Source organism: Tiliqua scincoides, chromosome 1, assembly GCF_035046505.1.
Source record: "Tiliqua scincoides isolate rTilSci1 chromosome 1, rTilSci1.hap2, whole genome shotgun sequence".
NCBI lineage: Eukaryota > Metazoa > Chordata > Lepidosauria > Squamata > Scincidae > Tiliqua > Tiliqua scincoides.
This window is the reverse complement of record NC_089821.1, coordinates 232,725,875-232,743,263: the sequence shown is the minus strand read 5'-3', so window position 1 is coordinate 232,743,263 and position 17,389 is coordinate 232,725,875. Positions and strand designations below refer to the sequence as shown.

Below are 17,389 nucleotides of genomic sequence, written 5' to 3'. Positions count from 1 at the left end.
ATGGTAGGAAGCATAACAAAAACGGAGTATTTTCTGTGCTATTGCATGTTGGAAATATTTATTTATTTATTTTTCACATTTTTATACCACCCTTCCTCCAAAAGAGCTCAGGGCAGTTTACACAGCTGCTCCTCCCCTCCTTCTTGTCCTCACAACAACCCTGTGAGATAGGTCAGGCTGAGAGAAAGTGACTAGCCCAAGGTCACCCAGGAAGCTTTGTGGCAGAGGGGGGATTTGAACCTGGATTATCCAGGTCTAAGTCCACCTCCCAAACCACTACACCACCCTGGCTCTCCAGGTAAGAATATGCAGGTAAGCTTCTGTTAAAGAAGTCAGTCTCCTGCTTCCAGCGCTGTCAGGATGGACCTTGTGGTCTTCATCTTGAATTTGCCCCTGGCAATGTAATGATTTAACCACTTCAGATCCAATACTGCTCTTAGGTGTCTGTTGTTTTTTTGGAACCAAGAATAGGATGTAATTTACCCCCCCCCCCGGCTCTTTGTTCAGGAAAAACTTCCTCTATTGCCCCAATTTCTACTAGAATGTATGGCTTTCAACATCGCCTGGTGTTTTATGGGTGATTTGTAGTTTGGAACACCCCAGAACTGATCTCTTGGTAAAGAATGGAATTCTATTGAATATTCTTGAGACACCGTTTCCCGCACCCACACATCGGTGGTAGTCTTGCACCACTCGCGTACAAATCTTAGGAGACGGCCCCAACCAGCGGGTGAGATGTGGGACACTTGGTGTCAGGTGGTAATTGATTTATTGAACTTGACTGCCTGATTTTGTGAATTGGAATAAGGCTTTACTACAGGTTCTTATTCCCTTTATGTCGGAATTTTTGTTGTTCTTTAGCTTTAAATTTCTGTTTAAAGGGCTGAAAAAACCGATTACGCTGCACAACAAAGTTTTTGCTTCTTGAACACTGTTGGGTGTTCCTTATAGATTTTTGGCTGCTGATCACGAAAATCACATCCAAATTTGCCCTTCACATACTGTTTCATTGAAATCTTCAGTTTTGTCATATTTTTTCTTATATTTGTGTCCAAAAATTTTCATTTCTGTAAGAGACCTATGAACAATGTTTTGTGCAGTCTGGGCATGTCCAGGCATGAAATCAGACCAGGTTGGAAGCTGTTCTGTGGATGTATGCAACCTGGGCATGCCTGGGCAGGCTGGAGCCAGCTTGACACTGTCTCAGCAGGCTATAAAAGTGGCTTGCATACACAGATGCTGATCATTGGATTAATATAGACCTTATGGTGTGTACGTATTGTTTCAGGATATAGCATTGCCTCAGTAGCGCTGTAACAAGTAAGTTAGATGTTATAGATGTTTTACAGGACGATTGTTGTCAGTCGATATGTCTCGTCGATGTCGTAACAGGCGCAATACATTCTGCTCTATTTGTGGCGAGTATACGCTTGTTCATCAGAGACGCTCAATGACTGCTCTTGTGAAGAAAGCATATCATCTGTACTTCAGCAGTAAAACTGGTGATCAAGACAAGGAATGGGCGCCTCCCATTTGTTGTGTGACACGTGCTGGCTGTCTGAGAGCTTGGCTCAGAGGCACTCGATAGATAATGCCGATTGATGTCCCGATGATATGGCGAGAACAGAAAGACCATGTGACGGATTCTTACTTCTGTTTGACTAATGTGTCTGGTTTCTCTGCCAAAAACAAAAAGTCAATTGAATATCCTAATCTGCCTTCAGCAATGAGACCTGTGCCCCATGACGACAGTCTTCCAATTCTGAAACCACCAGAAACATGTCACTCAAGGTCCATTTCCTCCACTCACACTTGGACTTCTTCCCTGCAAATCTCGGTGCTGTCAGTGACGAACACGGTATAAGGTTTCACCAGGACATTGCTACAATGGAAAAACGATAGCAGGGCAACTGGAATCCATGAATGCTTGCTGACTACTGTTGGACACTGCAACGTGATGCACTGGGCATTGAATACAAACGAAAATCAGGAGCAAAACACCTTTAATTATGTTGAACTTAATAGTGTATTAGAAACATAAACATGATTAAATACGTTATTGCTGGTAAACAGTTAACTATTTCTCAGAGTTCCTATGTGATGCAGTAAAACCAAAACTATATTTGTGCATACCCACCAGGTACCTGTCACAATCAGCAAAAACTTTTCAGGAAGCAAAACTTTTCACAAAAATTATTGTGCAGTGTTATTCTTTCCTTTTCCACTTTCTGTTTGCAAAGTGGGCAGGACTTTTTTTAATTCTCAACCAAAACTGGATCCAGCACTTGCCAAGAAGTTTTATTCCAGCAAAGGACGTGCTTACCAACCCTGCCTGTGACCCTGAGTCTACGTCCCAGTGATGCAACCATATGTTCCTACATGCTATGATGATGTGTGCTATGGCTATCAAAGCAAATTTTAATGCATCCAGGAATGCATCTGCTGATGAGGCATTCAAGGAAATTTTCTTTATTTTGTCCTTAATCAGTTTTGGAAAATCAAATGCTGAATTAGCCAGCTCCTCCAACTATAACACAGCTGCTCTAGAAAGAATTAAATTCTCTGCAGCAGCTCATAAGGCATATGAGGAGGCTTCAGAACTCTTGTTTAGTGATGCCTTGACTCATCTGACACATGGGTCCTTAGAACAGCCTCTGATGGTATGATTCCTTTTGTTGATAAGGCTGCCACCAGAGCGTTGGCACATTCAGCAAATCTAGAACCTCCCAAGGTAGAGTGTAAAGCCTCCTCACAACTCTGGGAGTACATTGGTTCTGATAAGGCAATAACTATTCTGCTTGCATAATTCTTTTGAACTGTTCCGGAAAAGGAACCTCAGTTGGTTTGGTCAGACCCTGTGGAAACTGCTTAGCCGAAAAGGCAGCCAGTTCATTAGTCTCAGTTACTGCCTCACTGGGCATCAGATTGAGATCTCTTATTACTTTAGCCAGTAGTCTTGGAAAGAGCTCATATGAAAAAAGCCTATCCATTTTGACATCTGCTTCTGTGTGCTCTTCAGCAGATAATTCACCCTCCCCTCTCCCTGAAACTTCCTGAGAACATGAGGATTGATAAAATAATAGAACCTCATCGCCTAGCTTCTTTACCCCAGCATGAACTGCATTGGTTTCTGCACTTTTTAGCATGGGCTTTATCTCTTGGATGCACAGACACCTGAGGCACCGCAGAAAAATCTGAAAATCCAAAAAAGAGGAGGGCAAGGAGTCAGAGGAATCGGAGATTGGACTTATATGTTTAGGCTTCTGCCTTCATTTGCAGTGAAGCCTTCTGCCTCTATCAGGCACAGAGATATTTTGTGGATTAGCATTCCCTACCTTTGCAGCTAGCACTTCTTCCACAAGATCTCTGATCCATGATAAAACTTGTACTTTCACTTGGGGATTCCGATGAACCTCCCCATATCTGGAAATCCTCTCTTCTGTAGACATTCTAGAGGGCATAATCCTGATAACATACCTCTTCAGCAGCAGGAACGACCAAGCTGTTGGTGTTTCTCCGCCCAGGCGCTGCAGTGTTCTGATGTGCACCAGGATCAAATAGGGAATGCAAGAGGGTTCCAATAATGGCTGAGAGTACTCAAACCCTTCCCAAAATGCCCAATCAGCAGTTTCTGGCACCAGTCAATCTCCCACAGGAGAGGTGAAAAGGCCTGGGTGGATTTGGGAGGCCTGTCTACTCCCTTTTCCTGGCCGCTACTTCTGTTATAAGGGAGCAGGAAGCTAGACCTTTCTGGTCAGAGCATGCCTTTACAGGCTAAGCTACTAGGCAGAGCAGTGTGCTGAGGCAAAGGGCCCGCGCCTAGCTACAGAAGGAGAATAGGAGACAATAAAATACAAGGTAGGAAACACTGAAAACTACTTTAAAAACTGCTTGCAGGTGAGGAGCCCTGCAACGGACCACCTCTCTTCAGCGAGGTAGGGTTGGACTGGGCCTACTATCATCCCTTGCATTGAGGAAACCAATGGTTCTAACAGTTTCAACAGATCCTACCTCCAGCTGGTGCAAGGGGGGACTTCCCACACTGTAAGGATTGCCATTTCCTCTACCTGGAAACAGATAATTCAAAGGTAAAGGAATTCTGTTTTTCCCCAACTCATATAGTCAGTAGGGTAATCCAGTCCTGTCCTATGTGTAGTAGTTACATAGTAGTGTGGGAGGGTTCAGGTATATAACCTAATTATCCATGGATTTTTCACCCACAGTTTTATCTCAAGCGATGAGAAGGGCCCTTTTAAAGGAAAAAAAATTGTTTAACAATAGCCTCGTTAATGCAAGAGAGAGCAGCCGGCTGACAATCCATCAATCATTCTTTTTCCAGGAACTTAGAACAGGGTCACACCAAGGCAAGCAACCCCTCCCTTCCCTCCTGATTCTGTGAAAGAAAGATATTCGCTTTGCTCTTCGTGAAGAGAGGGGTCTCTGGCTTGGAGTGATGCTTTTCTAAATACCTGGAAAGAGACTGATTGATGGATTGTCTGCCTAATGACTCTGTCTTGCATCACAAAGGTCAGCAAGGCTGTTTTTAAATTACCTAGCAAAGGGACATTGTTTTTTAAATGGATTTGCTTTAATGCCATTTTTGCCATCCATGTGAGTTCTGGGAGCAGAACCATCTCGAATGAGGAGACTCAGCCTATAGTCAGTTGTTAGGATTCTTGAAGTGTTGTAACAAGATGTTTCTAATTTTCAGTGTAAATTGAGTGCATACTTCACAAATTGGATTGCAGTGTTTGATTTGTTTGTAGTCTTCCTTGGACCTCTTGCAGATTACTTTGTTGCTAGTGTCCTTATTGTTTTCATATATTTATGTAATTTTTTCAAGATACAATGTGTAACACTGTTTTTGCTGTTTACTCTTGTTTAATCAATATTTGTGTCAGTAGTCGAATTCACATTCTCTTGAAGACTCTTCAGTAAAATGCAATATGTCTTAATGTCAATTTTTGGGAGCCATTAATTCATCCTAAATTAAATATCTTGACTTCAGGCAATTGATATTGCAGAACTAAGCATTTGTGATTCAGTGTTGGTGTTCATTCGTATTTTATTTTTCAGATTATGCTGTTCAGGTATGTTAAATGCAGAATTTTGAAATCTGTAGTAATGTAGTTCATATGGTTACTCAAAGTCAGATTTGCTACAAAGTCTTGTCACTCATAGTGTGACTACATAGAGATGCTTAAGCCTTTTGATTACTGTATAGTTACAGAGTTGAAGAATAAGTGTTCGCCAGCCTCATATTGTCATGGGATACTCGGTGCTCAGGTTACATTACTACAGTAGTGACAGAACACACAAAGGGTGTGTGTGTGAGTGAGAGAGAAGCCTATGAGTAGGAAAAGCACATTAGTATTCACCTTTATGTTTACTGAATTATATTTATATCCTGCCTGTTAACAGTTCTCAAAGTGGCCAATAAATTTTGAACCAGAAGCAGCTGTGATTGATATGTGCAGCAATATAAATAGATGTTAAAGAACTGGGTTAGGCATAGAACGTGATTGTACAGCAAACTAGCTGAAGCTAAGCTGGTCTGGTTAATGTCTGGATGGAAGATTGCCCGTTTATATTGTGGAGACAGGAAGACGGAAGAAGTTAATGATGTTACGATGACTACAATGAGCGCCCTGGTTTTACCTTTTTATACTGACTCACTGGAAAGAACTGAAGGAGGAGGTTTTATGTATGTATATGTATCATTTATTGTAACATCATCATCATTTATTGTATCAAATATGTATCATTTATTGCACCATCAGCAACACATCACCCTTACTTTTCACATGTTGTGGAACCAGTGTAGTGAATACATATGCTAGGTCTTTATGACCATTAAATATTGTTGCAATACATCTACTTATCTAAGCAGCATATTAAAACTTATCTGCAAGTCCTTAGCAGGTAGTCAAACATTTCGGCATAAAGCATTTAGTTGAGTTTCAAGTCTCTATCATGTGCTATATTAAATAGGAGTATTCCATACAGAGGAAAAAATATTACTGTGGATTTGCTTGGGAACTCCTGAACAGCTTACCACTGAACTTTCATGTTTGGAAATACATTTAACAGTAATGAGACTTACTTCTGAATAGACCTGGTTAGGATTGTGCCCTTAGTTACCTGCTTTTTCAACAGAACTCTAGAACAACAGCGGTATCATTGTTAAGTAGTACTGGTTCGGTATGATTTCCTTGCTATTTCCAGAAGTGATCTAGATAATCTTCATTTTCTAGCCTTAGATAGCATAGTTGAGTTACTTTGTTTTGGTCTTACCTTTGTTCTGGTCTGTTATAATTGCTGTGACTTTGTAGAATTTGCATATAAGCTTAAAACTGCTTTGAGAAGCTTGCCCATGCTTCAAAGACATACATTAATGTGATTTTTACAATCTTGCATGAATTTGTAAATTAGTTATTTCCATGTTCCCATGCCTTCTGCTAAGGGAAAAAATAGTTTTCACAGTCATTGAAAACGCAACTGCAAATAAAGTTGGTGTTAAAATGATTTTAATGTATGTAGTTCATTTGCTAATGCAACATTTTATTTCAAGGGACAGTAAATAGTAAAGGTGAAAATCTTTTGAAGGACCCAAACTGCTAGGGATAAAATTAAAAATAGCTGTTGGTACAGATGTCCCTTCAGTTCTGTTTGGGAAATATATGTGACACTTTCACCACATCTGGTGCATCTTCATTCTAATACTGAGCAACCTGGCAATGTTAAGAGTTCACATAGTATGGAGAAAACACATTGTTTTGTGTTGTATAATGGTTATGATCCTCTCCATGTTTAAGCAGCATCCTAAAACTGTGATGGTCATTCCCCATGGGCTACAGGGGTATTTTTTTATGTTAAGGAATCAAAATAAAAATATCCATCTGTGAACATGCACTGGCACATTATGGAAAACTATCAAGATTAAGTACTACTTGTCTTGCACCATAATAAAAATTTAGACTGGGATTCAAAGAACTACTTTAGATGGTGGACACAGCTAGTAGAAATTTTCTTTTTTTACTTTTTTACTCAATGAATGTCAAAACCCCATGCTGTATCACAAACTGCCCTGTAGGTTTGCCGTGTGACATTGAGGGACTATGGTTCAAGGAACAGAAGTTTAACATCCTGGTAGGCTGTGCAATAACCAGGCCATAGTATTTAAAAACCCTCAGGTACAGCTGTGGTGGGCGCAAGGGTTGTAGAAGGAAAGGGAAATAACTTACCCCTCCCTCCTTACGCAAATAGAATGTCTGTGAAGAAAATATTAAAAATTTTAGCAGGGAACATGCCATTCTTTTTTTTTTTTTTGCAGTGTTAAAAATTTTAGTGTAAGAAACATTTGGATCCAGTGCAACAAAAATTATTGTACTCTACTGTAAATGTAGAAAATATTTGTAAGATAATAGGAATAAATACATCTTGAAATGGTTATAAGCCAAATAAGATGGATCTGTCGGTGGGGACATACTAATAATAATGAGCATTTAAGAAGATTAGTGGCAGACAAGCAGAAAGGTCAAGAAGGGGAAAAAAACCCAGAAGAGAACAGAATGGAATGAGAGACACTTAAAGGTAAGTAGAAATTTGAACTGAGCACAAAAAGGATAAATATTTGTTTTAAAATGCTACTATGAGGTTTTGTAGTGATCAAAGCAACACAGAGAAAAATAGGCAAATGGTTAATATAGTTGTCTTTGTAATGCATATGCAACTTTTGTAAATCGGAGACTGCAATGGGGCAAAAGAAGAGGATAATATGCACACAATATGGTCAATAAAGTAACCAGTATCTGCTACTGATTAAGGCCTTTATAAAAGAATTATGCTTACGCTTTTTTGACTGCTACAAGAGCTGATAGCACATGCTTGCTTCTGTATTAGAATTTAACAACAATGCAGTTGCTTTAACTGCATTTGTCACGGGGGAAAAAGGACTTGATCAGACTAATTCTCTCTTGCCACCTGCAACACCACTTCATACTTGTAGTATTGATAGAACTATTGCCCTTTCTCACACAAATCACCATTGATTTTTCTTTTTAAACTCATTGATCTCATTGACTCTAAATTTTTGACTTTCTATGTTATTATCAGACAAAGCACAATGCTAGCAACAAATGCAGAATACAAGAAAGCTTAAATACGCATAGGAGCTGCAAAAATACAACTTTAGGTATTGTGAAGATAGTATATTTTTGCAAAGAGGCCATGCTTCTTATATGCAGATGAGGCCAGCTTTCAGAGAATATCAGTAGTTATATTTGGAAGAAAGCTTCAAAGAAATCTATCTGTACTGCTTACAAAATTCTGTTTTATTTTTTATAGCAAATTGCAGGTAAGATTTACATAGCACAATGAACTACTAAAGCTTACAAAAAACAAATACTGGTCTCCTGTTGGTAGTGGCACCACCCATACACTCACTGAATATTATTAGGAAGGCTTTCAGTTTAATGTGTGTGATGATTTGTTTTATTTTCAGGTTTTTGGAGTGGATGGCAGCCAGGATTATAATAGGCCTGTTATCAACGAGAGCCAGAGAGATTTAGTAAAAGATTGGGCTATAAATTCTGCTACAGTAGTGCTGGAAGAAAAAAGACCACTGAGTACAACTGGATTTCTTGACACAGAGGTAGAATTCAACTTTTGATGGGTCTTCATCTTTTTTCTTCCAATAAAGGAGAGGACCTTGATATAGCCAGTGTTAAGTAGCTCACAAGCAAAGCTTGCTTAGCGAATATTAACTAATTTCTGTTTTAATCCTTTCTATCTCTGTTTGCTTTAATAAAACTTGTAATTCTTCTAGAAATTGAAAAACCATGGCTGTTTGCCAACTTTTATTGCTACGTAGGCACATGCCCAACTTTTATTGCTCTGTAGGCACATACTATCTAGCATGTTTTTTCTGTGCAGCATTTCATTTCTGTACAGAACTGCACTTCTTTGTACTCAAGACGCGCTAGAAACTAACATTGAGTGTGTTGGGCAACTAAGGATAAAAATAAATGTGAGATCTGCTGCATTGTTTGAGTGTACATGGGAATTGGTCAGGAAAAATTCAGAAGTTTGTGGAAGTCCAAAGAGAAGATTCACAGAATCTGTGAAAGATGGTCAAAAGAAGGATGGAAAGATATAGTTCATTGCTTCACTGCCATCCTGTGCCCCCAGGAGTCAGTATGGTAGACACTTGATTTCGGCATTACTCTATGCCAAATTTTTGTCAAAGTTTGGCAGATTTTAGCAGTAGATTTATGACTTCTTGAAGGTTGCTCAGATGATTAAAAAATTAAAGCAAAAATTCAAAGAACTCCAAAAGCCTTTCAAGCCTCTCACACCAAAAGAAGTGTAAAAACAAAACTAAAGGCCATCTTTGAACAATAGAGCAGCAAGGGGACTTCAATGAAATAGGATAAAAAAATCTGAAGCTAGATATATGTTATAGATACTTAACAGTCTTGTGTTATCAACAGGACAGGCTTGCTATGTATACTGACATTTTTCTATGAGTGAGATAACAAGAAAGCAAGAAATGACACGAGTGTCCAATCTTCTCCTAAGGAGTTGGGCTGCTGCAGCAGTTCAGCAGCACTTCTGGATGCACAACGATGACATCATTGTACTTCCAGGAATGCCAACCTGTGTGGTGCTCAGCTTGGCTGGGTTTTGAGCTCTGTTGCTGCAAAACTTGAATGGAGTGCTATTGTCATGTTTGAACTGTTTTACCTTGGTTTTACAGTACTCTTACTTTTCACCACTTGGAACAGATTCTTTATTCTGTTCAAAAACATATGTCCAAGTTCAGTACTACTAATTTAAGCAATATTTAATTATGTATTCTTTTTGTATTCTGTTATGTGTATTCTAATTTGTATGCATTTATCCTCCTATCATAGATTTTATACCCTGAACCTGCATCTGGTATCAGCATTTTTTTTTTGTTTTCTTGAATGTATTTTTAAAAATCACTTTTATTACATGCATCTATTTAATAGCAATAGAATTTGAGATTTACAGAGTCCCTTAAAATGGCACTATTCTTAAACTTTAGAATTTATTTTTAGATGACGGGAAAATTTTTAGATGAAGGGAAAAGCAGCTGAATACTCACTACATAGAACCTGTTATTTCATTTTAAGATTGCAAAGTAGTATTTAAGGAGCAATTTGCGTTTATGTCCCCAGATACCAGGCAGAAAAAATCTGTTGTACTTCCAGCCTACACAGGCTAACCCACTCGTTGAACAAATTTGTCCATCTAATTCGGTGATCACGTCTCTTTTACCGTAATCCGTCAGAATACTGAAAACTCAGTGTCCTTCCTTTAAACTGACATTGAAAGTTTGAAATGGGAGCAAATGAAATGTGGAATATTGTAGTCTTTTTAGTGACTATCTTAACAAAGACTGAAGTAAATAGAGATGGTGGAGGAAGTGTGTGTTTTGAAAAATTGACAATATAGCTTTGTTATGGTAACCCAAAGACAGGCAGATTCTCAGAAATATATCATGGAAATAAAGGGCTTTTAAAAATTAGTGCATTAGTTAACAATTTGTATAACTTTTACAGCACTGTTATCATCATAACAGATGCCAGTCTCCATTTTTTGCTATTCAGAAACTTTCCAACAAATAGATCAGAATTGGGATGGAGTAGTAGTGAGAGAAGCTTAATTTAGCAGCAGTTAGAGATTAAGCAATGAAACAATTGGGCCGCTTTCACTTGCTCCTGTGTTTCTAGTTCCTTAATGTTTGGCTCTCATTTTCCAGCTATCCCTACAATCAGGAGGGACAATCAAAAGCAACTTGTGGTGAATCAAAGCTGAAATTACTAGTAATCTTATAAAGGTATTTCAAGGGCTATAATGGCTTTATGGGCAATGCACTGATCACCCCTGAATTTAACTTCAGTATTTTGGCCCTTCAAAGTAAACTACCACAGCATTCTTCAGTCTATCTCTAAAGATGATCTGTTTTTCATAAAATGTTCCTTAAAGTAGTCATGCTATGAGTATGTAATATGAGCAGGCTTTGAAATGTTCTCTATGGTGCCTGGAAAGAATGTTCCTGCCTTGTACAATCTGTAGCAAGTGACTCCATAACGTATCCATAACAACCCACAGATACATATTCCATGTGTCCTTTTTAACATGAATGCCACCAACATATAAGTCAAGCTTTCAAGTCCAGAAGAGTTTGTGTTTGGACCCCTGGAACAACTTCAGAAGGTGAATAAGAAAGTATGTGGAATAATGATTCTTAAACAGAAGTTATTTCTTAAATAGTCAGTGTGTGTTATAACAGATAATTGTTAGTGCTTCTTACATTTGGTTAGCAATCCGCTGTCCTTAAGATGTTGAAAAATCTCAGGCCTTTCAAATTGTATTCTACCCTTATTTCTCTCCATTATATAAGAGAAATGCAGATGTACTTTTATAGAGAATACATTTCTATAACATCTGCTTTAGTATCACTTGGCACTTTAATTCTGTCCTTCCCCCATCCTTTTTACTTTGTTTTGAGAACAGAAGAATGAAAAAGACAATTTGATGGCTTATAAAGTAGCCAGAATAATACTGGAGTAAGTATTCAGAACGTGCTGAATTATTGTAATCCGAAGGCCAAGTTAATTCATAATTTTCAGGCTTAATTCATATCTTAAGCTAGAAATAGCAAGTTTTCTTGGAAAACCGAAAGTGTCAGCCAGTGCAGACATCAAGCTGAAGAATGAATTGACAGCATTACATGGTAAAATGAATTGCATATCTGTAGGTAGGTAGGGGCCCAATCCTGAGCCTCATGCACTTGCTCACCACCGGCACGCACTGTTGCAAATGTGCCATAAGACACGTTTGCGAGCCTTACCATGGGCCTAGTGCCAGAACTAGTTCAGTGTGAGCCCGCACTGGGCCAGCTCTGGTGTTGGGCCTGCATTCCACCACCTGGCAGTCACTCAGATTCAAGAGCTGCCGCAGAATTGAGTAGTCTTATTGTGGGGCTACTTCCCTTACTCGGGGGAGGAGGGTGAAAGTCCTCTTCTCTCGAGGAGGAGGCGGCGGCTGCCCTGGGCGCATTGGATGCTGCAGCAACTATTTTGGCACTGCGGCAGCCCCGTGCTCTGAGTAGCTTAGGATTGGGTTGTAAGTCAGTTAGTTTGATCCTATGTTTCTCTTGTCATCCCTGTGAATATATGCACAAGGAATTTCTCATGTGCAGTGTACCAAATTTTCTGGATGCTTGAATTGAAGGAGCTAGTACTGATATCCTCTGATGTTTCAACACTAGAATGGGTGGGTTGGTTCAGAAGATCTAGCAAGTTTGAGAAGGGGAATGCAACTTGTAAAGTGCAGTTTTTAAACTCAGTTTCTTGAACCACTAGTAATACTACATAAAAGTCAGTCACCCTTCCGTATTTTGTAGAGTATAAATTTTGACTTCAAATTCCAGTTGCAGCTGAAGGTTGTGCCAAAATCTTTTCCCCAGTAATTACTTAACATTTTGAAATGAACCTTTTTCTATGGGGACTGCTTTTACATGAAGCCATATTTAGTGTGCAACTTTAAGAAATATGTTGACAGTAATATGCAAAATCAAGGTAGTTCCACATTCTTTGTGGATAATATGTAATAAATGTGTAAAACTCTTTCAAGTACAGTAAATGTATGTTTTCCCCTCATGTGAATTAAGTTTTTCAATCTTGAAAAAAGGAAGAAAGCTACTGCTGTTATTTAATACAGTAGTCCAAGAGTTGAAGTAGTCTCTGTGACAGCCACCTGCTGGACAAAAAACTAATTGCCACCCCAGTGCTGAAACATATGCCTATTCAATCCAAATTGTTGTTTTTGTTTGTTTGTTTTTTCCAAGATTTCAAAACATACCCAAATTTTGTCTCTTTTATCCTTGTATCTGGCAAAATACCCTTTCCAATCTGTGTTGAAATTAATTCCATAATATTTAACTGTACTTTTTGTCCACAAAATATACTTAGTCGCAGTCAAAGCTTAGTTGCAGCCCTTCTCATTCCATAGAGGTTATGGAATAAAGCACAGTGTTTCATCAGTACCCCAATCAAGGCTACTTCAGTTACATGGGGGCAGGATGAGCATAGCAACTAGTGGTTAGTGACCAGCATCCAGGTTTCTGATCCCCATTTCATCTTTTTAATTGGGTAAATTGGGAATGAACTGGGAAAAGGTAGTTTGCTGCAACTATCCAAACCTAGGAGAGCTTAGAAAGCAGAAGGCTGCCTTGGGAAAAATGTCCCTCTGAGTTTAATCCATTTCTGCCCAGCCCATATTTGATCCCAGGTGTACATATTTGATCCCTGTTGCATATATGCAACATTGGGCAGAAATGGCTTAACTGGGAGTCCTAAAATCTGGGGATTTCCCTTCAAAATGAAAGTAGCAGAATGTGATGGTCTAAGAGACCATGGCAACTTCTGCCTCTTTAGCGAACTGAGACCAAGCTAATAAATGGTATGAGTACAAGAAGTTAATGAAAAGGCTTCAACTCAAACCACTTGTGGGAAAATAAAAGGAATAAGTTGAAAAATTAGTTGAAAAGCGGTATATAAATACTGTTAATAATAATTAATAATAATAAAGGCAAGACACTGAAACTGGAAAAAGAAGAAAAGGCTGTGTGGCAAATGTTGGCAAGGATGTAAAAATGCAAGCAGCAGATAAAACAAACTCTCACATGACTTTTCTGGGTATGTTCCCTATTCTTTCTTGCTTTTCCTGAAGGCAAACATGCAGCAAAGTGAGTGGATAAACCCCTTTGAAGTAGCAGAAGCTTCCCATATCAGACATGTGCAAATGCACAAAGGGAACTGTATGAGCCCATGGGGATTGACCAGGTGTTACTGTGGCTTTGATACTGGGGAAGGATCAACTGATTTCCTTAATTTCCTAGTCTTGCAAATCAGGTGGGGTTCATGATCCAATGAACTGGCACAAAGCCAAGTTCATTATCAGTCAGTTAGGGAAGATGATGCTTTTCAAACAGTAAATAGACCAAGCATAGCTACTGGTTTTGAATGGCTCTGTAGCCCTTCCAGGTTACTGAGGCAGCACAGAAGCCTCAGGAGTGATAGAAAAGTAAAATGGAGGAAACTGGGAATTTCTGCCATTAATTAACTATCCAAATTACTTGAAAGAGCGCAGAAATGCCAGTACTCCGGCAAAATCAAAACCCCCTTACCAACACTGTTGTCAGTCTTCCACTGCACTTAATGGTAGAATTGCTAGGTTCATCACGTCAGTGGTCCTCATGTGGATCAGGAGAAAATGAAACTTGTTGAGAGCTTATTCTTGCGGATGTTAGGGGCAGACTCTGAACTCTGGTTGTGTATTGTGGCAATGAATCTCCAGATTGTCCTCTGGTTGTGTATGCCATTCAGAAAACCTCTGAGGTGAGTAACAATCAAAGTAGGGGAAGAGTTGCAAGAGAATGCATGTGAAACAGTCATTGCCTTGACTGAACAGTATTGGTGGTGGAGTGAGTTCTTAGACCACCCAGAAGGAATAGAATAGTCAAGCTCTTTATTTCCACAAGATTCCTGTGTCTCAGAGGCATCACTGTAGCTTTCCCTGTCTCTTTTCTCCTTACTGGATATCACTGTACCTGTTGCATTACTGACTGTTATTCTTGAAAACGTAAGAGCCTGAATTGATGGTATCTAACACTTGTCTTTGGTCCCTGATGGCCATTCTTATGAACTGCATGAACCTGGGATAGGGGACATAATTGAATTGCATGTACTGAATGGTCCACAAATTTTGGCTTGGCATCTTCACTAGCAATCATTTGTGGGGTCATGATCAACCCCTTTGTATTTTCTTGGTTTTCTAGCACGTGCACACAGGACACTGGCAAGGTTTTCCATTTGTGCCACCCTAGATAATATAAAACATTGGAAGTGTCGTGTAAGAAATTTACAGTATCCTGTAATAATTTCTACTATTTCTGATCTTCTCTTTGATTAACTTAGAATTTGGGACCAGAATGTCCCTGGACATTCTGTTTGCCAGCTGGCATGAGTTACTTGTTCTTGACCTTTGTCAATTTGTAGAGACCTATGGAGAAGAAAAGCACAGGAAGTGTGGGTAACAGCCACAAATGGAAAGTATCTGAGTGATTGAGTGAGCTTATTATAATACCTAGATGCTTTTCCATCCCATCCTGCATACCCATTGTTCTCCTAGTGCTAGTTCTTTGGGGTTTACACTTGGGGATTCACCTATTAAGGAAAATGATTAGTCATTTTAGATTTTTATATCCCCATCTTTTGATCTATTCTGAAAGATTCGAAGTGATATATATTATGCAGTGCAATACAAAAGCAATTTTGGTGGAATAAATAAGAGATGTTGAGGTTCATGATGTTAAAAGGTTCATGATGTTCTTGGCAGTTCTCTGGTGTTCCTACTGCCACTACCGCTGGTCTCAGTGGTTATAGCAAGCCCTGGGAAAATAGCCCCTCCAGGACGTTTGTTGCCAGGCAGCACTTGATGTCACTGTCACTTGAGGATGGGGCTTCTCATGTGGTCCAAATAGAATTCACCCATCTCATATATAGAGTTCCATTCAACTCTGTCTACAGCGGGTGGTTGCTCCCAATGTGTTCTGGCTCTAATCTTGCAAGGTAGAATATGTTCTGATTGTTTGACCAGCAATGTAAATCACTTTAATGCTTAGTGTTCAAGAAAGATAGCTGTGCTCCCAATTGTTTGCACTGGAGCTTAGAGGGAGCTTATATACATTTGAGGTTCGGTGGCCACCAGGCCTTCGTTTTTGCAACCTGCATACACATTCCGTACTGCCTGTATTGGGAGACGCTATTACCACTTATGAAATGTGGAAGGCTTCCTTAGCTAGTACACGTTTTCCTATACTGTACTGTATGGAGATGTCAAGATTCTCTGACCATAGGTGTTCATGTCCTCTGTTTGTTTTGAGTGTTCTAAGTGGTGAGTGGGAGTTCGTTTAGTAGTGCCACATAGAAGTATGGTGATGTCCTGTCAGCTTGTGTGATGTCTTATCCTTTTAGTCCTACTAGCAACGGTGCAGTTGGTGTTGCTGTGCAATATTTGTGCCTGGAGTTTTGAGGCAGAACACTTCAAGCATTTTGAGAGGAATATAAACAATATGCCATTCCTAATTTGTGAGTCTTGGCTCTTCATTCATTTTAAGGTCCCATATACCCATCACCACTTGTGTGCTCTATGCTCCATAAATACGAGTGATGTCAACTTATGCCGTTAACCTTGATGTACGAAATCAGAGTTTCTTTGCCTAGATCTTATATATCCCTTATGGTGTACTGTGATTAACTGCAGAGTTAATTGGAATACTGTTTTGTGTTGCATTTGTGAGGAATGGAAAGATAGGGAGGAGACAGTCATCTGGGGCTATTCCAACAAAAATGGGAGTGTGATATCCACCACCTTGTTTGCAGGTTTAAATTTCTGCTATCATGGGAAATAAGAACAAGCCTGAAGGAAGCATAATATTTGTTCTCCACCTTCACTGTGGTCTCACTTTTTTTTGCCTCTTCTGCTATTACAACAGTGTCACTCCATTGGCACAAACTACTATTTGCCAGTGTGGCATGACAGCTTACTGGCATGGGGGATTTATGAATGATCCTATCTCTTTCTTAATCTGTAACTTGAGGATAAAATCACTGTGTGCTTTTCCCAAAAATGTCTTGGAATCAGAGACGTATGGCTGACAGTGATGATCCCACAAATGGGAATATAAGGGTTCAGTATAATACCATCCAAGTATTTTCTACTATTCCATATGAATTATCATAAGTCCTTTCCCCTGAAGTCAGTTAATATTGGTATTTATAGGTGCTTTCTGTTAAAAAAAAAAATTAAACCTACCAGAATTTTAAAACTATATCACTTGAATCTGTTGCCCATATGAAAACCAGATATTATTACATGGAGAAAAACATTCTTTTTTATTTCACTCATAATAATTTCTTCACCTTACTTCACCTATCATGCAATATTTTGTCCCAGCTAACTTACTATTTGTATTTCTGACACATGAGGCACAAAGTTGTAATCATTCCAAAAGGAGGAAATGGGGTTGGATCCAAAGCCCTATCTTGCATTAATGTTGTCTTGCACTCACACAAATAGGGAGGTGATTCTCCCTATCGTCTCCAACGCCTGTATGTGGAACAAATGAGTATGTGGCACAGGGGACTGGAAGAGGGAAGAAAGAATTACCAGAAATTGTGACCCAGTCCTCTAGGGCAAAAATAAGACAGTGCTCATGCAGGAGAAGATTTCGATCCAATCACATAGCATTAAATGGATTTGGACTAATGATAATGGATTCAGGCGTTTTGTT

The 17,389-nt window shown here is 39.2% G+C and overlaps 1 protein-coding gene across 4 annotated transcripts in view; it reads left to right on the top strand.

Annotated features, from left to right (window-relative positions):
• The window catches only part of CEP170 (centrosomal protein 170), a 108,268-nt gene that overhangs the window by 56,240 nt on the left and 34,639 nt on the right, over nucleotides 1-17,389 (top strand). For 3 of the 4 annotated variants that reach the window (XM_066617448.1, XM_066617430.1, XM_066617422.1), the window contains one exon: nucleotides 8,504-8,653. The exons of the other annotated variant lie outside the window; for it this stretch is intronic. In XM_066617448.1, the coding sequence (XP_066473545.1) occupies nucleotides 8,504-8,653 (150 nt within the window). The remainder of the gene's footprint in view (nucleotides 1-8,503; nucleotides 8,654-17,389) is intronic. 4 annotated transcript variants of the gene reach the window in all.